At 45.9% G+C, this 22,713-nt stretch overlaps 2 protein-coding genes across 2 annotated transcripts in view; one reads left to right on the top strand and one right to left on the bottom strand.

Moving 5' to 3' along the window:
* Positions 1–1,019: 1,019 nt before the first annotated feature.
* Positions 1,020–3,263, bottom strand: TBCC (tubulin folding cofactor C). Its single transcript, XM_004332240.4, has one exon. The coding sequence runs from the start codon at positions 3,193–3,195 to the stop codon at positions 2,164–2,166; it is 1,032 nt and encodes a 343-aa protein (XP_004332288.4). The 5' UTR covers positions 3,196–3,263; the 3' UTR covers positions 1,020–2,163.
* A 1,509-nt stretch (positions 3,264–4,772) lies between these two features.
* The window catches only part of BICRAL (BICRA like chromatin remodeling complex associated protein), a 103,460-nt gene continuing 85,519 nt past the window's right edge, over positions 4,773–22,713 (top strand). Inside the window, exon 1 of the mRNA XM_033864233.2 lies at positions 4,773–5,498. The gene's annotated coding sequence lies outside the window, so the exon portion shown is untranslated. The remainder of the gene's footprint in view (positions 5,499–22,713) is intronic.

The following is a 22,713-nucleotide window of genomic DNA, read 5'->3' as shown; positions in this document are numbered from 1 at the left end:
TCAGCAGAGAAGAGTTAAAATTACAAAGCCTGAAAGAGTGAAAAATGTAGGTGTATGTGGACACAGCTATTCTTTTAAGATGTCTGACACACAGGGAAGGAGCTGGAAAATCATTCAGTGACATGTAGGGTGGAGGACCTCAGGATCTGGTGTCTTAAAAGAACAAAGGCCAGTGGAAAGGGAGGCCACAGGAGGTTGGAGGGGATGGGCACAAGCGTAAGAGGAATCTCTGGGCAAAAAGAGATATGCCTCTAGTAAGGAAGACGACCAGCAAAGATGGAAATGTTTTCAAATATTGAGGGACGTCAGTCAGGGGGAGCTAGTTGGATGGCCTACAACTGGTCAGGTGGTCAGCAGAGTTACAGGTGTAAAATTATGAGCTTTAGTAGAAAAAGGTTGGGAATTCCCTGGCGGTCCAGTGGTTAGGATTCTGCGCTTCCAATTCAAGGGTCCCAGGTTCGATCCCTGGTCGGGAACTAAGATCCTGCAAGCCAGGTGGGGCAACCAAAAAAAAACCAAGCATGGTTTATTCTTAAGTGCACTTGTGTTAAACTATCAGTCTCTAGGGGCACAGCTTTAGGATACCGGTCAGTTTCTAATGTAAAGATATGGTTGAAAATTTCATTATATGTTGTTTCTTTTTATCATAAGGATTAACTCTCCCAAGTAAATGATTTTCCCTCTTGTTTGTGGATGCTGCGAACTGTGAAATTGATTAGGATCCCTTTTCAAGTTAGCTAATAGTTGAGGGGAAAAAAATCAGGATTCACGTCCAGCTAAGGAATAGGGCTTCGCAGCTTACATTTTTTTTATTGGCTTCATTTCTGCTTCCAATCCGTCATTCTACCCTTGTTCCTCCTTGTCATTTGTTTTTATTATCTTGTTACATTTCACATATCCTAGAAGCCACTTTAAATCCTTTTTCAGAACAAAAGAGAACATATAATATTAAATACATAAATACTTGAGATATTTAAGCACCTTAATACTTGTGGTAATTATTAAATAAAAAGCACATCCATAGTTACAAGGCCACTAGGCCCAGAAAAGCTTTTTGAAAATCTTACAACTTTCCATTTAAGAATAATGAGTGGTAGTATATAGAGCAGAAAGCCAAATTTGTAACAGTAGCGAATAACAAAATGTAGCAAAATGGGTGGAAAAATCAAGACTCAGCCAGATGTTTGCCTCAATTCTTTTTGTATGAGGATAGATACGTAGCGCCATTATGCCTGAGAATTTAAGAAAAGCAATTTTCCCTCTTTACTTTTGGAAGCTTTCTTTCCAACTCAATTAACACTACTCAAAAATCAATATCTAGTAGAGGTTAAGAACGTGGGCTCTGGAGCCAGACTACACGATTTCAAATCCCAGTCCGCCACTTGGGCTGTGTGCCCTTTGGGCAACTTATCTGTTTCCTCACTTGAAAAATGGAGTTAACAGAAACTACCCTCATAATATTTTGAGGACTTATAATAAGTTTACATGAGTAAGGTGCTTACAATGGTGTCGATAACATTTTAAGTGCACAAAAAATTGGCAGCTATAACTATTTTGGCTTTACAGGTGATTAAGACTCATGAGGCTCTTGGGGTCCGTGCCAAAAGTTTGGATCCAAATAAGTCGAAGCCTAGCTGGATGCCAAAAACCCAAGCTAACATGTAACTGAAGACCAGAGAGGAATATTTCCATTGCCCCACTGAAAAATACGTATGGAAGTCAAACCTGCAATTCAAAAAAGCTCTTGGTTAATGGCAGTTTGAACACGTTTTGATACCTTACTTCAACATTAACTGGCTCCTACTAGCCCTACTGAATTCGTTTATTAAACAAATATTTATTGAAGGCTTACTTTATTCTGCAGTAAGTTTTAAACACCACAAAGCATTAAAAACCACACTCTCTTCCCCTTATGGCTTCAAATTATCACCGTCAAACAAAAGCTCCGAAACATCACCAAAATAGCAAAAATTCTTTAAAGTGCCAGACCTGCCACAAATTTAATGGAAATCGAAAGTAGGAGCCTATCACAATCTAAAGCCTTAAAATAATGAAAACAGACAGCGTGACAAGAAGTAAATTTTGGGGTCCCATTAGCTGGAGTCAGTCCCACAAGGGAGTGTATTTGGTAGGAGTGAAGAAAAGAGTGACAATTGCTTAGTCTCACTGGATCCTTCGCTCTTCTTCAGGAAGAATACTCCAGTTTGGGGAGGCTACATCACGGGCCAGCCAGTTGAAATCGTCAACGTCGCTCCAGTTATTTTTGCTCCTGTCTAAACCAGAGCCCTCGAAGTCCTTGTCGATCCCCGGGTAGCTCCAGGTGTACGGGGCGAACTGTATCCCGGTGCAGTCCTCCACGATGGCCCTGCTGGTCACCTGCAGGAAGATGCGGGTGTCTTTCGTGGTGTGTACGCGGAGCTGCTGGCAGGCCACGGCCAGCACGCAGTCACTGCAGTTCTCCAGGAACACGGAGGTGGACACCGGGCCGCAGAGCAGCGTGCAGCCTCGAGCCTTGGTCAGCCGCAGGGTGTTGGGATTGCCATACAGTTTGATCGTGCAGTTAATCAGTTGGGTCAAAAGGACGTCCCGCTGGTGCAGCTCCTCGGCTCTCTTCTCCAAGACTTGGGACTGCAGATTGGAGAAGCCGCAGATCCAGCTGGAGTCGAAGCCTTCCTCCTCCTTCAAGGGCGGCGGGGAGGCCAGGATGCCTTCCGCTGCCGGGGCGCCGGGAGCCGAATCTACTTTGGTGGCTGAAGCAGCATCCTTCCTGCGGGTCTTGAAAGCGAAACGCTTCTTAGGCTGCAGCTCCTGGCGACGTTTGGCCAGGGCCTCCTGCAGCCGCGCCAACACCTCTTGCCCCTGCCGCAAGTCGTAGGCGGCCAGGAACAAAACCGAGTCGTTGACTAGTTTCTGCAGCCCCTGCAGCCGAGCGGCCGCCTCCTCCAGCTGCTCGACGGACTCCCCGCCTTCCAGAAGCTCTTCCACGGCCAATCGCTCCCGAGAGAAGGCGGCGGCGAAAAAGTCGCTCTTCTCCTCCTCCACCTCCTGGTTCTGCCGCTTTTGCTTCCGCCTTTCCACCTCCAGTTGCCGCTCATGTTCTCGACTCTGAAGCCGCTCAGGCACCAGGCTCCGGCCCCTCTGGGATCCCAAGTCCCTGCTCGCCACAGCAGTAGCAGAGCCACTAGCATTCTCCATCTTGCCTTCAAGCTTCCTTTCTCCTGCCTTCCTTCCTCCCGGCGCGCCCAACGCGAGGCCTCCCACCAACGCGCCCTGTGATTGGCCGGACATGCTGACGTCAGACCCCGGCCTTATTTTCTTCACCCATTGGTTCCTCTGCGTTGGAGGGGGCGGGGATATGGGGCGGGGCCGACTGACAGAGTGGGTGGGGAGACAAAGGTCCTTGTGGATGGGTAGGGTGGAAGGCAGGCGGGGGAAGCTTTTTTTCCTCTTAAAGGGGCAGGACTTATATCCGGGATTGTGGGGTGAGTTGCAGCAGCGGCAGCTGCACATGTGGGTTTGTTTATAAGAACAAGGTTAGAAACTCGCAGGCCTCCCCCTCCCCCCAGCTCCTTCCTACTACCCCCTTACAGGCTGCAGATCCGCTACTGGTGGGGGGAATGTGTGCCTGTGGTGGGTGGGTGGGACAGGTAGTGGTGAGAAAGATGGAGGGGGGGGAATATTACACCGCCCGGCCCGCGCCGGAGGAAGCGGCAGCTGGAACAGCTACGGAGCCTTTTGCATGCCTCTGTTTTTCTCCTTCTCCCTTCCACCACCCCTTCCTCCCACCCATTCCTGACGCCCCTAAACCCTCATCCTACCACCCCACCCCACCCCCGCCGCTGCAGTTCCGCGTGGCCTGGGGCTCCAGGATTCCCGCAGTCACTTACGGGGCCGGGAGAAGGCGAGGGGCACCGGAATGGGAGAGACTGGGTTCCTCACTGCAACCAGGTTCAGGGGGCCCTGGGGAAGTCTAAAAACGGCTTATTTTTTTTGCCAATTACTGCAGTCGGAGGGGTGGGGGCGGGGGAGGTGAGATTCCACACCTCCTTCCTCTTCCTCCCACGCCCTCCCCCCACCCCCGACCTTGGCCGTCACTCCCTCCGCAGCTGGGCGCTGCTGGTCTCGCCGGGGTGAGACCCCGGACCCGGACTCGGCTGCTGTCTGAGGGGCAGTCGGTTGTTAGGAAAGTGATGGGGGAAATGTTACATTATTTCTAGAAGTGGTGGGAGGGATTTGTCACCGGAAGTGAATGAACCTAGCCTAAAGTCAGGACCAGCCAGAGGTGTGAGTGGGCACCCCGGACGGCGCAGTCGCTGGCAAAACCCAGGACAGCTGGCCAGGCCAGAACCAGGGCGCGGCCGGCAGCAGGCGCGGGGCGACCTCGCATGCTAGGTGCAACCCGGCAGAGCGCCGGGGTCTCTGACCCGGCCCACCCTTCCAATCTTCGGTTTCACCTTTATCTCCACCCCCTGTTACCAGACTCCGTCGGGGTATTTAACTGCCTGAGAAACACATTTGAAATTTCAATGATATACCTGCATTTTGATGCAGAGAAGGATGGGAGGAAACAAGAGAATTAAGACTCATTTCCAGTTTTTCACGCCCCACACTCTTCCTTTCCTTCCCATTGAAAGCCAAAACCACAACTAAACATAAATTCCTGTCTTTCTCCGCTGAAAGTCGGCACAAGTCACACTGGCAAATTCCACGGGGGGGTGGGGTGAGGGTTATTGTGTGTTTGTGTGGGTAGACGTGCACCGGATGGAAACGGGGTTGCTAAAAAAAATCCTGTGCTTGCGCTTGTAGTATATATTCTAAGTTTTTGTTCTCTTTGTTTCATGGGCGAGATAGATGGAGGCTTTTGGTTTTTTATGAGGTATGGTTCCAAGGCTGGTGAATGACATATAACTGGTTATCTTGTCTTTGGGTAGTCCGGGGGAATGCAGTAGATGCTTTATTTTATAAAGTGTTGATTTACCCAAGGAAGGTTTAGAGAAGATTTATTTTTGCTAGGGAAAAAAATCTGACCTGCCTCCCTTAAATTTTTCAGCAGTTCAATCTGTCCTACTCAAGTTAAGAAAGTCTGTAGCCAAACAAAGTTTATTGGACTTGAGAGTTGCAGCTGGAGTTAGGCAACATTTTTGAATTAGCTATAGTGAACCTATGGGTAGGGGGTAGTGTTGTCTGTATCAGAAGTGGAATGGAAGATCGTTAAACCCTCTCAAGAACTTCATTTCTGCCCAACAAGAGGTTTTGGCATAGAGTCCAGTAGACTTTGGAAGTTTCCGAATATTTTAAGTTGGCCAGTTCAAACTTTTATGGGAAGGGAGCAGTAAAGGACAAGAATGGACAGGCTACCCTGCAGGCCCAGTGTGTGGGAGGCACCTTCAAAGACTGATGTGAGACCCCATTGGGAATGGACAGGGCTCAGGCGTATGGTCATCATGAAGCATTGGTTTGACAGTTCTTGACAGACCCCAGCACAACTGCAGGCCAAGGTAGGTGGTCAAGACATGGGTTTAAAGTTGCATTTCAAAAGCAGTAGGAAGGCATTGCCAGACTGTATTTGCCTGTTCTGATGGAAGGAAAGAGGGTGATGCATTACAGTAGAAATGTGGCAAAAGGCAAGCAGCCGGTGAGTGCTGAATCCCACTTTCAAAGATACTTTACAGAGCTTGTGAATCAAAGCACTGCTCTATTGTAGACATCTTGGAAAGTGAAAGAATTCTAAGGTGTTCCAGACTTTAAAAATTATTTAACAAAAATTTAGATACTTTAATGGTTCAGTTTGTTCGTTAGATTTCTTTTTTAACTTTTTGAAAATTTAAAAGTGGAGAGCAGAGTACCAACTTCAACAATTCCCCACTGGCAGGCTTGTTCCTTCTACAACCCTAGACCTTCCCCACCCCACCTCACTCTGATTATTTTACAGCAAATCCCAAACCTTATATTATTTCATATTTTACAAACCATAAATATTTCAATATGTATCTCAAAAAGATCAAGACTATCTTTTAAAAACATAGCTGCAATACCATTACCACACTCCAAAAAAGTGCTGATTATTTCCTCATTATAATCAGAGTTTCAGGCTATATTCACATTTCTCTGATTATCCTATTATTTCCTTTTTTATTTATTTATTTTGCGGTACGCGGGCCTCTCACTGTTGTGGCCTCTCCCGTTGCGGAGCACAGGCTCCGGACGCGCAGGCTCAGCGGCCATGGCTCACGGGCCCAGCCGCTCCGCGGCATGTGGGGTCTTCCCGGACCGGGGCACGAACCCGCGTCCCCTGCATCGGCAGGCGGACTCTCAACTACTGCGCCACCAGGGAAGCCCTATAATTTCCTTTTTTAAAAGTTACTATATTTGATTAAGGAGCCAAACAAGTTCTATACAACGTGCCTAGTTAATGTGTCTCTTTAATCACTTTTAAATCCTTCCCCCATCTCCCAAGTGTTTTGCTGGAAAAAAAAAAACAACGGTCATTTGTTTAATAGAGTTTCCCACAGTCTGGATTTTGCTGGTTGCATCTCTGTACTATGTTTCTAATTTTAAATACTTGTCATATTTATTTGGTCTTTTAAAAGTCTTTTAAGTGAGTGTTTGTATAGTGATATGCCACAGGAAATCAATAACCAAGTAGTGAAAGCGTGTAACACAATAAAATAGTCTTTGGGTGTGGTTAGACAGCAAAGAATGAGGCCTTTTGTGTTCTCTGGAGTTTACAGGAACCCTGTGCAGGTGGGACATGCCAGCCACACCTGGGCAAATGAAAAGATCCAGGTCCTGTTTTTTAGTAGCTCGATGCCAGAAGGAGGTGTCCCCTATTCATCTTTCGGCAAATATTGAACATGTAGTGGTTTAAAAGGATTCATTAAGAGTTCTGCGTGTCAAGTATGAACTATTAAGCAAATTTTCCTACCTGAGTTGCTGACTTTTCTGACACAAAGACAGTGAAACGTGTCAGCCGTGAAGGCATGTGCTGTTCTGCAAAAGGCCCCAGATTGGTCCGGGAAGCAGGACAGGAGCTGCCCCTTATTTCCACCTCTGCCCCTGGCTTTCTCCTCCCCCTCAACACCTTTCACTTTCTGGGACGTTTTTCATCATTTTACACGTAATGCCTGGCACAGGGGCTGGTGCCGATTATTTATCTAACATCAGTTTATTAAGCACTGTGCCCGGCGCTGAGCCCAGGAGGCTCTTGGGCTGCCAAGGGGCATCAAGATAGGCAGAGTCCCCTTCCTCCTTGAGGAGGCCTAATCTGGGCAGATAATTACAAAAACATGTAAAATTGTAACAGCAACAATTGACAACTGTTAGGAAGGACAGAGGAACAGTGAGTGCCCCTAGTGGGAGGTTTGACCTTGTTGGGAGGTCAGTGAAGCCTTCCGGAGGGAGGGGGAGGGGTTGAGCCCAGGCTGGAAGAAAGAGCAGGAATGAACAAGGAGTCATGAACACTGGAAAGTGTCTTCTAGATGTGTGGGCTCAGGGGTCACTGGTGACTTTGCGGAGAGCCGTGTCCCAGGAGTGCTGTGGGCAGGAGGCACACCGAAGGGGTGAGACGAAGGGGTGGGAGCAGGGTATGGAGTTGATGCTGAACCCAGATAACTCTTTGGAGAAGTTTGACTGTGAGGGAGGAACAGGGAATAAATGGGGGGTATGAGGAGGCCAGTGAGGTGTTTTTGTTTTTTACAGAGAAAGAAGACATAAGGTCCATAATATAAGGGTCCTGGAGGGGATGGGGCCCAAAACACAGGTGTGAGGATTAGCCGTAGACGGAGGGAAGGACAGCTTTCTCCATGGCAGTGTTGTTTTAACTTTTTATTGTGAAAGTTTTCAAACATACACAAATTTTTTGACCTCAACTCATAGTAACAGATGCATCATAATTGAAACAGAAGCTTTAAGAAACAGTATATACTCTTAGGATGTACAATAGATGCTGTTTTCTATTCTTTTTATTGTATTTTTAAATGTTGGTCAAGACCCCCTAAGTTCAACGGCAGTTTTAAAATGGTGTATCAGCAGCAGAGGGTGCAGCTGTAGGTAAATTTGCATGTTTGGTAGTTGGCAGATGAGTCTGATGGTGTCTGTGTGCTCTGTAAAGTAGACAGTGGGTGGGGGCGAAAGGGGTGGGGGTGTCTGCAAAGGTGGGGGGAAGGTTTGGAAACCCTGTGGGAAGAGGGAGAGCGTGTTGCCCGGAGAAAATGGGGCTCGTGGTGTGTATGTTCAGAAAATACTTGGAGAGTGAAGAACCTTCCTGGCGGCAGTCTAGACTGACTCAGGGGAAGGAGCTGGGTTTGGGTCAGGCCAGAGGAGAGAAGCTGGTGTGGAGAGCCTGACCCTCAGGCCAGAGGAGAGAAGCTGGTGTGGAGAGCCTGGCCCTCAGAAGGCAGGAATCCCCATAGAGCAGCTTCTGTCGAAGAGTCTGGAGGCTTGACTTCTGTTGCCCCTCATGCATTCCCTACAAAATCTTCAGAAATTTACATCACTCTTCCAAGACCCGCACTGCCTGTCAGCAGATGACCTTACCTACTCTTCTCTGAGAAAAAAAGGCCATAGATGTGAACCTCACCTTGCCTCCATCTCACTAATGACTTCTCCGTGAAGATCCACCCCTTTGCCTCTTGTCCTTCTTCTTCGAAGCCAAGCCCTCCACCTGAACTGTGTCCCTCCCATTTCCTAGGACCTCGAGCCACTTCCATCCTCTCATTCTTTGTGATCTTTAATGCCTCTTCTTTGGCATCACCTCTGAGCAAGCAAGTTCCCTCAGCTTAAAACAATTTTCCTTTTGTCCTTTCATCTACCCAAGCGAATGCTCTTTTCTCCTTCTCTTGTCAATAGACTTTTTTTTTTAATATTGACATATGTCGTGAATTTTTAAATTTATTTATTTATGGCTGTGTTGGGTCTTCGTTTCTGTGCGAGGGCTTTCTCTAGTTGTGGCAAGCGGGGGCCCGCTCTTCATCGCGGTGCGCGGGCCTCTCACTATCGCGGCCTCTCTTGTTGCGGAGTACAGGCTGCAGACGCGCAGGCTCAGTAATTGTGGCTCACGGGCCCAGTTGCTCCGCGGCATGTGGGATCGTCCCATACCAGGGCTCGAACCCGTGTCCCCTGCATTGGCAGGCAGATTCTCAACCACTGCGCCACCAGGGAAGCCCCTTGTCAATAGACTTTTTTTTTTTTTTGCGGTACGTGGGCCTCTCACTGCTGTGGCCTCTCCCGTTGCAGAGCACAGGCTCCGGACGCGCAGGCCCAGCGGCCATGGCTCACGGGCCCAGCTGCTCCGTGGTATGTGGGATCCTCCCGGACTGGGGCACAAACCTGCGTCCCCTGCATCGGCAGGCGGACCCTCAACCACTGTGCCACCAGGGAAGCCCTAGACGTTTAATTTTATTTATTTTTTGAAAAATTTTTGGGGGGAGGTAATTAGGTTTATTTTTTATAGCTTTGTTGAGCTATAAGTGACATATACCACTGTGTGAGTTTAGGGTACCCATTGTGATGATTTGACATATTTATATATTGTGAAATGATCACCATATAGTTAACACATGCATAATTTCATATAGTTACCTTTGTGTGTGTGTGTGTGTGTGTGTGTGTGTGTGTGTGGTAAGAACTTTTAAGATTTTCTCTCTCAGCGACTTTCAGATATACATTACAGTATTGTTTCCAATAGTCACCATGATGTATGTTATATCCCCAGAACTTACTCATCTTATAACTGGAAGTTTGTACCCTTTGACTGCCTTCACTCATTTGCATCCAACTCCTCACCTCCCACCCCACCCTTGGCAGCCACCAATCTACTCTCTGTTTCTATGGGTTCAGCAGCACAGCACGGCTGGCGGGATCTTAGTTCCCTGACCAGGGATCAAACCATGCCCCCTGCAGTGGAAGCGTGGAGTCCTGACCACTGGACCACCAGGGAAGCCCCCAGATTCAATAGACTTTTAAAAATAGTCATCTAGGGCTTCCCTGGTGGCGCAGTGGTTGAGAGTCCGCCTGCCAATGCAGGGCACGTGGGTTCGTGCCCCGGTCCGGGAAGACCCCACATGCCGCGGAGCGGCTGGGCCCGTGAGCCATGGCCGCTGAGCCTGCGCGTCCGGAGCCTGTGCTCCGCAACGGGAGAGGCCACAACAGTGAGAGGCCCGCGTACCGCAAGAAAACAAACAAAAAAATAAATTGAGGTACAGTTATGTATAATACTATATAAATTTCAGGTGTACAACATAGCGATTCACAATTTTTAAAGATTATACTCCATTTATAGTTATTATAAAAGGTTGGCTATATTCCTTGCGCTGTATAATATATCCTTGTAGCTTATTTATTTTATACATAGTATCAATAGTTTGTACCTCTTACTCCCCTACCCCTATCTTGCCCCTCTCCCCACTGGTAACCACTAGTTTGTTCTCTATACCTGTGAGTCTGTTTTGTTATATTCACTAGTTTTATTTTATTTTAATTAATTTATTTATTTTATATTCATTTTTGGCTGTGTTGGGTCTTCGATTCTGTGCGAGGGCTTTCACCCGTTGTGGCGAGCGGGGGCCACTCTTCATCGTGGTGCACGGGCCTCTCACTGTCGCGGCCTCTCCCGTTGCGGAGCACAGGCTCCAGACGCGCAGGGTCAGTGGTTGTGGCTCACGGGTCTAGCCGCTCCGCAACATGTGGGATCTTCCCGGACCGGGACACGAACCCGTGTCCCCTGCATTGGCAGGCAGATTCTTAACCACTACGCCACCAGGGAAGCCCCTAAATAACAACTAGTTTTTGTTTTTTTGTTTTTTTTTTTTGCGGTACATAGGCCTCTCACTGTTGTGGCCTCTCCCGTTGCGGAGCACAGGCTCCTGACGTGCAGGCTCAGCGGCCATGGCTCACGGGTGCAGCCGCTTCGCGGCATGTGGGATCTTCCCGGACCGGGGCATGAACCGTGTCCCCTGCATCGGCAGGCGGACTCTCAACCACTGTGCCACCAGGGAAGCCCACTAGTTTTAATTTTTAGATTCCACATTTAAGTGATATCATACAGTATTTGTCTTTCTCTGTCTATTTCACTAAGCATAATACCCTCCAAGTCCATTCATGTTGTTGCGAAAGGCAAAATTTTATTCTTTTTTATGGCTGAGCAGTATTCCATTGTGCATGTGCGCACACACACACACGTGTGTGTGTGTACCACATCTTCTTTATCCATTCATCTGTTGATGGACACTTAGGTTGCTTCCACATCTTGGTTATTATAAATAATGCTTCTATGAACATCATTTGGGTGCATGTATCTTTTCAAATTAATATTTTCTTTTTTTCAGATATATCCCCAGGAGTAGAATTGCTGGGTCATATAGTAGTTGCATTTTTAGTTTTCTGTGGCACCTCCATACTGTTTTCCATGGTGACTGCACCAATTTACATTCCCACCAAAAGTGTGAATTGTCTTTTTTTTGCGGTACGCGGGCCTCTCACTGCTGTGGCCTCTCCCATTGCAGAGCACAGGCTCTGGACGCGCAGGCTCAGCGGCCATGGCTCACGGGCCCAGCCGCTCTGCGGCATGTGGGATCTTCCCGGACCGGGGCACGAACCTGTGTCCCCTGCATCGGCAGGCGGACTCTCAACCACTGCGCCACCAGGGAAGCCCTGAATTGTCCTTTGAACATAGTTTCAAATTTCTCTCATGTCAAAAGGCACATAAATCTCTTAAAGCTTTTCTGTATCTGTTCTTTCTCTGATGTCTCTTCCTTCCAGTGAGGTGTGATGTCTTTCTCTGATGTCTCTTCCTTCCAGTGAGATCTGAGTTTAAATTCTGATTACTAGCTGTGTGACATTGGGCATGATATTTAACCTCTCTGAGCTCAGTCACCTCCAACTAAAAAGTGGAGATAAAGAAAAAAATATATTTCTCATGGGATAGTTGTGATGTTAAAGTGACGTGTGGGAAAGTACCAAGTTTTGGGCCAGACCTGTAGTAGATCCTCAACAAGTATTCCTTTCTGCCTTCCAATCACCAGGACCTTTGTCCCTTTGTACTTCCCAGAGCTCAGGGTCAAGAATGGAGCCAGAATTTGCTGTATATATTATGACTTTCTCAGAAAGTACCCTGTAATGATTCTCCTAGGAACAGGTCTCTGGCCTTGCTGCAATTCTGGGGGATATTTGGTCAGAATTTACATGTAAGTAGTACTGCAAAAGAAAATCAAAGAATCCTACAAAGTCAGAGCTGGGCAAGCCCTGAGGGATTCTTAAATTCCAGGACAAAAACTGGCTTATATAGTAAAAGGGAAAAATAAGGCTATGTAATGATTTTTATTTATTTATTTTTTTTTACTGACAAGTCATTCAGTTTAAAGAATTGTGTTGTGAGATCATATTATTTCTTTTTCTTTTTTTCTCCCCCCCCCTTTTTTTTCAGTTTCTTTTATGAAATCCTTTTTATCTGTGATAGCTTCAGTTTTGAGAACCATTGATCTAATCTTACCTCCCTTTACAGGTAAGGGAGTGTGAAACATTCGCATGCTATGTAACATTAATGGACTGTGAAGTATTTTCACACACTCTAAGCTGTTACTTGACTGTAGGCTCCGTGAGGGCTGTGGTGTGTCTATTTTTTATACCCCATAATCCCTGCACACAGGCGGATCATGCCTGGCATGGAAGGCTCACAGTAATTATCTTTTGGAGGAATAAGTGAAATACTCAACCCAGGCACTCTAGAATCCTAGTTTGTGATGATATTTATTCTTATTGATGGAGCCAGTAAACTCCTTGTGGGATCCTCTGTCCTCCGTTGCCCAGCAGGGTAGGTGTTCAGTGAATGAGCCCCCAGGTCACACAGAGTTCAGGCATGTCCAGGAAAGGATAATCCAAGAACCTGAAAGATAGCAGGAGCCACGTGGCCCTTCTCTCACATTATCTCATTTAATCTTCATGGTAACCTTGCCAGGAGAGTAATAATTTGAAGCAACACAATTTTAAGATTCTTTAAAAGATACAGCCAAATTTTAATTCCCAAACAGATGTGCATTTTTAATACACGTGGTTGGGGGAATACCTTTTCAACCTCAGTTTTTTTCTTCAGTGTAAGGGGAATAGTGACCCACAAAGTTTTGAGATAGGTTTCTGTAGAAATGGCTCATTTATTGAAATCAAGTGCTTTTAAAATGTCCTGGCAGTTGCAAGTTAGAGAAGAAGCAAAGAAGTATTCCTCTTCAACTTTTCTGCCTAAAAGTTGAAAGCTTCTCTTCTTTAGATAGGATTTCATTATTTTCTACAAAACACCACTTATGTGTGAAATACTATATGTTTTCAAACCACAGGTTCCAACCCAATAAGGACATGAAATCCATTTAGTGGGTGGAAGTCTGCATTTTTTTAAAAAATGACGAAATAGAATAGATTTGTCAGAGTGCATTGTACTGCATAAGCAGGTTTATAGTGTACATATACATTTTACATATACATGACTTGCAGGATAAAAATGTATTTCTTTTTATAGGTTATGGTCAAAAAAGTTTGGAAAAAATGGTTTGGTGATTGCTGCCTTGCACATTATGGTGTTCAAACATGCTCATTGACATGGATAACGCGATGTCTTTGTGTCATTATGATGTGATAAGGATAAAGAAATGTGGATGCACAGTGGGAACCCATTTGTGCTGCAGATACTTTCTCCTCCTTCATTTGTCAGGATAATGAACCTTTGCTTGCAAAAAGTGAAAGATGCCAATTTGTTATTTATTTATTTATTTATTTATTTATTTATTTGTAAAAGATGCCAATTTGGTTGTGGGAACAATGGCACATAAAGTTCAGGGATGTGGCTGTGTATGGGAGCTACAGCATAAGGCACGTGTGGCTCTGACAAGTGTGAGTGCCACTCTCTGAGAGGGATCCAGTGGTCCGTGACCTGTCGTAAGTTGAAATTTGCTGGGGCACAAATCTGAGCACATCCTAGAAAGCCTGTGGCTGGGGAGAGACAGTGATTCAGCTCATGAGTGAGCCACGTCCCCTGCCCTCCATCTGCATTTCAACAGAGCATGAGAGTTTTTCTATTCTTTGTCTTAAGAGCACAATTCTCTTACAGTAATAAAAAGTTTGTTTCTGTGTGAATGACCACGAAGTGAAAGGTGAAGTTTGAGTGAAACTTGGGATCTGAAGATAAGCTGAGAAAGATAGCCTCTTGACAGAAGTGTGATTCCCCGGAGAGCCAAAGCTGCTGCGGGTATTCCGGTGTTCTACAAGTTGGTGATTCCTGGTGCTTTGTGTAGGTAGCTCTAGAGGCTGTCAGGGGTCTATGCAATATGCTTTGCTGCGTTTTTAGAACCTGTGGGGTAAGCATTGATTTGAGGCAATATTCATTTAATATATAGCCTCTGGAAGATAGAAATTTAGAATGTAGAAATCTTCACTTTTGTTTAGAAAGAGGAGAAAACATGTGTATGGGTTTTGGGGGGGTTGTTTTTTTGCTTATTAATTCCGATACTTCTTGATCCATTGCTTTGAGAATGACTATGTGACTTTCTCTGCTATTTTCTTTAGGATTCTGGGTTGTCTGTCTCATGTCTTCCCAGAGCTAGTCCTTCCCACAACTCTGGGAGGGAGAGGAAGAATTGGGGACAGGACAAGGATTATCAGTGGACAAATCAGGACCAGATTCTGCTTCTTCCTTCACATGTCGATGCTGACTCTTTTGAAAGAGGGGCAATGAAGTCACTTGTGGGTTGACCCACGTGCCCTTCTTCTAGAACATGTAAATTATATAACTGTGGAGGTCACCCCCATTCCCATTCTCCAGTAGTTGTTGACCTAAAGCTTCCATTCTGTAATGTGCCTGTGAGTCATAATTGCAACTGTAGAAAGAGGGGGAAAGAGAAGAAAAGGGGAGCAGCATGTTAGTTTATCAGGATATGAGAAATAGCGCCTCGCTTTTTATTCAAAAAAAAAAGTGAGGCTGAGATTCATTCATTCATTGCTGCACCGTGGGTGTCACGAGGAGTCTGACTCTGCTCTCTCACCTCTGCACATGCAGAGGCTAGGTGGGCACCTCACCTGAACATCATCAGGCCCAGGGGAAACTTGTTCTTGCCACCTAACTGACTGTCATCGATTCAGTGGCCATTTGTTGAGTGCCTGCTACCTCCATCACCTGGATACAGAAAACACTCAATGAATATTAAAGTGTTGATGCAAGATGCTTTATTTGGCCCTGGGATGAGAAAAAGATAAACATGAAAAAAGCTTAGTCCTCGTCTCCTTGAGGCTCACCATACAGGGATAGACAAGAAGACAACTAATTATAAGTCAGGTCGACTGCAGTGTGTGTTATAAAGGAGAGAGGAAATTCTGTGGAAGTACAAAGGGAAGAGGGAGGAGGGGCACAGAGAGGAGTGAGGGAAAGTGAGCAGGCAGGGGAGGTACCCAGAGGAAAGGGATGCTAGCGATGGGAAGAACAGGAGCAGAGCAGCGTGGGTACCAGTTGCATTTGAGGAACTTGGAATAATGCCACGTGGCAAGAAGGAGTCAGGAGGAGTGTCGAGGGGTGTGGTGGAAGATAGGGCTGTTGCCTGCAGTCATTCCCAAGGCACCGGGGACCATCAGAGGTTTTGAGCAGAGAGCAAGGCATTGGATTCTTTGTGTTTTAGGAAGAGAAGTTGAAGAGGATGGACTGGAGCAGGGCTAGTGCCATGGGAGGCTACTGTAGTGGGTCATTGGATAAATGACAGGGCTTGACCAAGGGCAGTGGAAATGAAATGGAGGTTACTCCAGAATGATTTGTACTTGAAAACCAATCTGTGAATTTATAATGGGCATGAACCTACCCAACCACTCGAATGATTAATTCAGCTGGCCAGAACACAGCTTTCTAAATTGAAGTACATTAATAATCACAGGATTATTTGGTGAAAATGGAGTTAAGGCAAAAGGAGTTGGATGGTCTGAAAGGACCTTTTACTCCATCTATAGCCATTTTTGCATAGCGGTAATAACACAGCTTAGTCTCTGGCCAGTTGTTGCTCTTCTCTGGAGAGATCCTTGGCCTGCCACAGCAGGAGGAGCCACTCCCCTTGCCAGCACTGGGGAGAAGCTGGCCCGAGGCGTATTCGAGGATCTTTTGGTTTCAAGAAAGGGAACTCAGTCATCAATGAGCAAGTAAAATGGGAAATAATTATAAGGAAGGGGAATCTTCCAACCCTAATACCAGAAAGGCAGCCAGACCTCCTGGGACTTAGAATATCTCAGACAGTTTCCCCTCCCCACTTCCCTCTCTCCACGCACTGAGAATCTGCTTTCTTCTTCTTCCAGACACATTGGCCTTTCTGTTCCCATCCGTTTGCATGGGCCCCATTATAACTTCTCCAAGATGGTGGCCTTGACCCCTAGTCTTTCCAGACTTACAGTCTGCTTCTCACAGCTGACCCAGTTTCTGTGTCTCAAGTACTAATACTAGAAGAGAGGATCTCATTTGTCCAAGTTGGGTCAGAGGTCTTTTCCTAATCTAGTCAGGCTGAAAACGTGACATGATAGATTCTTAGAGGAAAAAAAAAAAAAGGTAGTCAACCCTGGATAAGTCTAGTATACTGGTATTATTGTTCAGCTTTTCTAGACTTCATGAATAATTCACTGTATTTGTTATCTTTTGCTGTATAACAAAGTACTCCAAAACCTAGCAGCTTAAATAATAAGCATTTATTATGTTATATACCCAGTTCTGTGAGTCCAGAACCCAGGAACCGCTTAGCTGCGTGTTTCTGCCTCAGAGTCGCTCGTGAGGTTGTAGTCAAGCTGCCCCTTGGGACTGTAATCATTTGAAGGGTGGGCTGGGGGATGATTTGCTTCCATGACAGGGAGAATGCCTGCTTTCCTCGTTGGCTCTTGGCTATTGGAGACCTCAGTTCCTCGCCATATGGGTGTCTCCATAGGCTGGGTATCCTTAGGACATGGCAGCTGGCTTCCCCCAGGGCGAGTGTTCCAGAAAGAGCACCTAAAATGGAAGTTGCAGCCTTTTATAACCTACCCTCAGAAGTGACAGTCACTTCTGCCCTATTCTGTTGGTCACACAGACCAACCCCGGTACGCTGTGGGAGGGGGATACACAAAGGTGGAGATGCCAGGAGATGAGGTTCTTTGGGAATCTTCTTGAACATTAGTTGCCATACTCAATCAACATTAATTTAGTGCCTTCTTGTGTGCCAGATGCTAGGAATTGAGAGCTATGTGACACAGAGTTTCTGTCCTTGAGGAGCTCACTGTCTGGTGGGGGATACCTTTTATTTATTTATTTATTTATTTATTTATTTATTTTTTGGCGGTACGCGGGCCTCTCACTGTTGTGGCCTCTCCCGTTGCAGAGCACAGGCTCTGGACGCGCAGGCTCAGCGGCCATGGTTCACGGGCCCAGCCGCTCCACGGCCTGTGGGATCTTCCTGGACTGGGGCACGAACCCGTGTCTCCTGCATCGGCAGGCGGACTCTCAACCACTGCGCCACCAGGGAAGCCCGGGGGATACCTTTTAAAAACATCACCATGTGTCTCCTGAGCTATCACACTTATCCTCATGAAATTCACATCTGTTCATAGCAGTCTCTTATTTAATCATCCTCCAATGGATCCCTTTCTTGCCCAGATGTTTTGTTTTTTTAAGTTTCAATCACCACCACAGTAAGAAATAACATTTTATATCACAAGCCAGTATATACATAGACACATTTATATTGGGAACAAATTTCACAAAAGAGTTTATACCCTCAGTGCCTGCAATATATTCAAATATTTTCTATTCTAGGCAATTTCATTTTTGTGAAAGCTGGTCACAATCTCATGGATTTCACAACCTATTGCATTGTGACCTGCAGAGTGGAAAGTGGCAGCCTAAAGGGTCATACAGACTCTCTGCCATGAGCAGCAAAGCCCCTCACCATCTACCTCTCTGCAGCTCCCCCCCTCATTCATATTTAATAATGACTCCCCCACATAAAGTTCCTCTACCTGGAGCTCTCTCCTCTCTTTCCGCACATGGTTTGGAGAACTCTTATTCATCCTTTAAAACCCAGCTTTAAAGTGACCCTTCTTCCCCTCTCTCCTTGGAAAGACTTGCCTGCTCCATCCTCTGGCCCCCAGAACATTTCACTGACACTTGGTCCCTCCTCCACTTCCAGCCTGTCCTAGGGCCAGCTCCTCCAAGCCCACAATATATTTTCACTGAATCTCAGTACGTTTAGGAGGACATTGAGCAAATTAGCATCACACAAATGACGATGCTGCAAATGAGCGGTGTGCAGAGTTGGGGGGTGTTGCAGGCAGGTTTCCTGTCGATGGAGCCACGTGCTGCAGAAAAAGAATCCCTCCCCCTGCGAGTCCGCTGTCTCCCCCGCGCATCCCTCACAGGTACAGTTCGCACCGGAACTTGCCGCTTAGGTTCATTGCTGTGGTTCATTTTAGCTGGTCTGGTTTCTTTTTGTTTTTTGGGTTTTTTTCCCCTACTTTTTGCATGTGCTTGGGTCGATGGGGACAGCCTAGTGAGACGTGGAGCTTTAGGCAGCACAGGTAGAAAGGCCTCTATATCTGCACCCGCCCTGAGGGAGGGGGGTTTCCTTTCTGAAGTGGTACGGAAGGAGGGTTTTGAGGTTTTTGAATATTTGCTTCTAAGTGTCTTAAGTAAGAGATTTGTTTGCCCACATTTGTACTATCTTAGCAAGCTAGCAACCCGACAGAATATTTTCTGGTTGGTTTTGCCTATACGTGGTTTTTATTTTTGAGGGGAAGAAAAATTTACACCTTGGTTAAATTGTACTGAAGTACAAATGGCTGTTTTTTTAAAATTGCTGTTAACTTAAAGGGTTGAAGCTAATATGATTTCCAGGCTCATGGGAATCACTGATAGACTATGCTGTGAACCATAACCAGAAATGGTTAAAAAAAAAATTAGACAGGAGCAAAAGCAATTAAATTATTCCTTCTTCAATATTCTCATTTCCGCATTTGTCAACGGCTGGGTAACTGCCCAAGGATATGCTGACTTCCTTGTGGTGCTTGCGTGATGGGGGGAGGGAAGTGGAGTGGGAGACAGACTGTAAACAGATCATTACTGTAGAGTGTGATAAACAGTATAATAGAGTACATATCACATGCATAGGGAAGGGGGTCATTTGTTCACTTTCAGCAGTATTTTTCAAATGAATGTTGCCTCCCTTAGTGGATCATGAAATCCATGATGTATAAGGCAGCCAACAGCATTTTTTAAAATGGGATGATAGGATGAAATAGATCAAGTTACATCCTCCATAGTAAGTTTAGATATTGTTTTCTGAAACCTTCATTTCAGTTATATATCTATTGCATTGGAATGTGAAATCTATTTCTTGAAGTTGAATCTCAGACGATGTTTTGAAGCCACTGATGTAGGGGTGGAGGAGGTCTTCCCAGAGGAGGTAGCATTTGAACTGGACCTTGCAGAACGGTGGGCTTGCCCCAGAAGAAGAAGGACATTCCAGGCGGAGGGAAAAGGATATGCCCAAATGGAGAAGAGTTTGTTCTTGTTCAGGGATAGGTGTTCTCTGTGATTGGACTGCAGGGTACCAGGAGAGGAGCGGCTAGAGATGCTCCTGGGAAGACAGGTGGAGCTAATGAACCACTTGTAAGTACAAACATCAGGGCCTCAGCTCTCCCCAGAAACTCCATTTTTCTGGTGATGGGTTTGGCCTTGAGAATCTGTATTTCTAATAAGCTTCCCCAGGCAGTGAGGTGCTAATGGAGGTGTGACATGAACAACTCTGGGTTTTCAAAAGGTGATTTGGGGTAGTAATTTAGATAGAAGATTAATTGGAGGGACGTAAAATTGGGAGGAAGCAAGAGGTAAGGGCCTGAATTTAGGTGAGGCAGTTAGTGGCGAAAAGGGGCTGGATTTGAGGGAGATTTTGGAGGTGGGTTGCATGGGTTAAGGTAGGTGAGAGAATAAGAAGAAATCATACATGATCCTAAAATATGTTGAGAGTACATGTCCTTTGCTCTGATTGCCCATCTCTGAACAACCTCCTTGCTGTCTTAGACCTGACTCAAGTTAATCTAACTCACAAGGGACTGATCAGTATACCCAAACTGCTGGTTGATTAGTATGATTTACAGTGAGGGAGGTGTCTAAACCTTTTTGGGTACAAAAGTACTTGTACCTTTGTTCAGTATCAGAGTACCTGGAAAATGGCCCTAGTAATTAGAAGATTTAGGAAAGAGAGAATTGTATGGTCTGAGGGGTATTTCATGGGAGCTCTACAATTGCCTTATTAACTTTACTATGCTCACGTAATGTGATTGAAGTACTTGTGGAGGTGATACAGTGTCTCTACTCCTTCACTGTTTTTCTTCAGCGTTGAGGATATATCTTGGTGCCTGCTTTGTACCTACTTATTTATTTGTATTCGACTTGTTTTTACAAGTCATCTTTTAGGGGTGGTTCTTTCTTCAGATGTCTTACCTCTTACTTTCATTTTCAGAAAGGACACTGACATTTATTTATTGAGCAAGCCCCTTTGCATGGGTATCCTATCTTGAAGGCTGACTTTCTCACCAAATTCTGAGCTTATGAGACCTCTCTTCCACTGCCTCTACAACCCACCATCCTCCTGGGCGTGGTGGAGTGGAAGGGACGCTCTGTTGAGGAGATGTTGGGAGTTCTGGCATCACAGGGGCCTGGGAGCTGGTGAGTGGCACCTCCAAGGCATGTGTGTGGCATCCTCCTAACCTGATGACTATCCTCCCCCTCACATACTCTGTGGGGAAACAGGCTGGATGTGTAAGACAGCAAGGCCAGTGGGAGTGCCGATGCCTCTATTTTTTTAAACAGTTCTGCTATATTCCTTATCCTTGTACTAGAAGCTTGTAGGAGTTCAGATTTTTTTTTTTAAAGTCTGTCAAGGAAAATAACCAGCTTGAAATGTGTCAGGACTAGAATAGCCTTAGTCTCTACAAAGATGATTTAAAGTGTTTATACTCATGTATCGAATAAAATAATAATGTAGGCAAGTTACTGAAAACATTTGTAATTACTCCAGTAATTTGCTTGTTTACCATTGCTTTGAAAACAGTTCCACGTTACTTCTTTTATTTTTTTAATTTAATTTATTTTTGGCTGTGTTGGGTCTTCGTTGCTGTGCGTGGGCTTTCTCTGTTTGCGGCAAGAGGGGGCTACTCTTCGTTGCGGTGCACGGGCTTCTCATCGCGGTGGCTTCTCTTGTTGCAGAGCACGGACTCTAGGCATGCGGGCTTCAGTAGTTGTGGCACACGGACTCAGTAGTTGTGGCTTGTGGGCTCTAGAGTGCAGGCTCAGTATGTGTGGCACACGGGCTTAGTTGCTCCACGGCATGTGGGATCTTCCCAGACCAGGGCTCGAACCTGTGTCCCCTGCACTGGCAGGCAGATTCTTAACCACTGAGCCACCAGGGAAGTCCCCACTTACTTCTAATAATACTATTAACAACCACAGCAGTAATGGCAACTAATATTGAACATTTACTGTATACCAGGCACTAAAACAAGGGTTTTGCATCCTAATATCATTGAACTCTCCCTGCTACTGACCCGAGATATACATATTGTCACCTTCACTATACATAAGAGTAAACTGAGGTGAGAAAAGTTAAGAAAAAAAATAGGCCAAGTTTACATGGCTAAAAAGCGGCAATGATAAAGGTCTACTTGATGAGAGAGGAAGAGAGAGAGAGGGAGAGGAAAAACTTCTAAACCGTTAGGCGATACTGCCTGTGATCAAATGGGCAATGGTTTTATGTGGTTCAGGGAGACTTACTGTATTACCCTCTTAATATATAGGTATCTAGGTAGAAATACACTGATTTCTTGTATTCTTTTTTTTAAATAAATTTATTTATTTATTTATTTGGCTGCGTTGGGTCCTCGTTGCTGCACAAAGGCTTTCTCTAGTTGCGGCGAGCAGGGGCTACTCTTTGTTGCGGTGCACAGGCTTCTCATTGCAGTGGCTTCTCCTGTTGTAGAGCACGGGCTCTAGGCACACGGACTTCAGTAGTTGTGGTATATGGGCTCAGTAGTTGTGGCTCGCAGGCTCTAGAGCGCAGGCTCAGTAGTTGTGGCACACGGGCTTAGTTGCTCTGCAGCATATGGGATCTTCCAGGACCAGGGCTCGAACCCGTGTCCCCTGCATTGGCAGGCAGATTTTTTTTTAAAAAATAAATTTATTTATTTGTTTTATTTTTGGCTGTGTTGGGTCTTCGTTGCTGCGCGCGGACTTTCTCTAGTTGCAGTGAGTGGGGGCTGCTCTTCGTTGTGGTGCACAGGCTTCTCATTGTCGTGGCTTCTCTTGTTGCAGAGCACAGGCTCTAGGCGCACGGGCTTCAGTAGTTGTGGCGTGTGGGCTCAGTAGTTGTGGCTTAGCTGCTCCGAGGCATGTGGGATCTTCCCGGGCCAGGGATCGAACCTGTGTCCCCTGAATTGGCAGGCGGATTCTTAACCACTGAACCATCAGGGAAGTCCCTGATTTCTTATATTTTTATACATCTTGTGGATTGGGCCTGTTTTTCTTTTATCCCACAAGTACTGATTGCGAGCTAACTGTATACAAAGTACTCTGCTAGGCCCTTAGAAAATAAAAAGCCTTTGCGGAGCTCCCTATCCTGGACAGAACATGAGAGAGATATATTAGGTGGAATCATGTGAGATTGCCATTGGAAATTTACATGG

This window comes from Tursiops truncatus, chromosome 10 (assembly GCF_011762595.2).
Source record: "Tursiops truncatus isolate mTurTru1 chromosome 10, mTurTru1.mat.Y, whole genome shotgun sequence".
Lineage (NCBI taxonomy): Eukaryota > Metazoa > Chordata > Mammalia > Artiodactyla > Delphinidae > Tursiops > Tursiops truncatus.
Note: the sequence above shows the minus strand (reverse complement) of the source record. Positions and strands in the feature narration are given on the sequence as shown.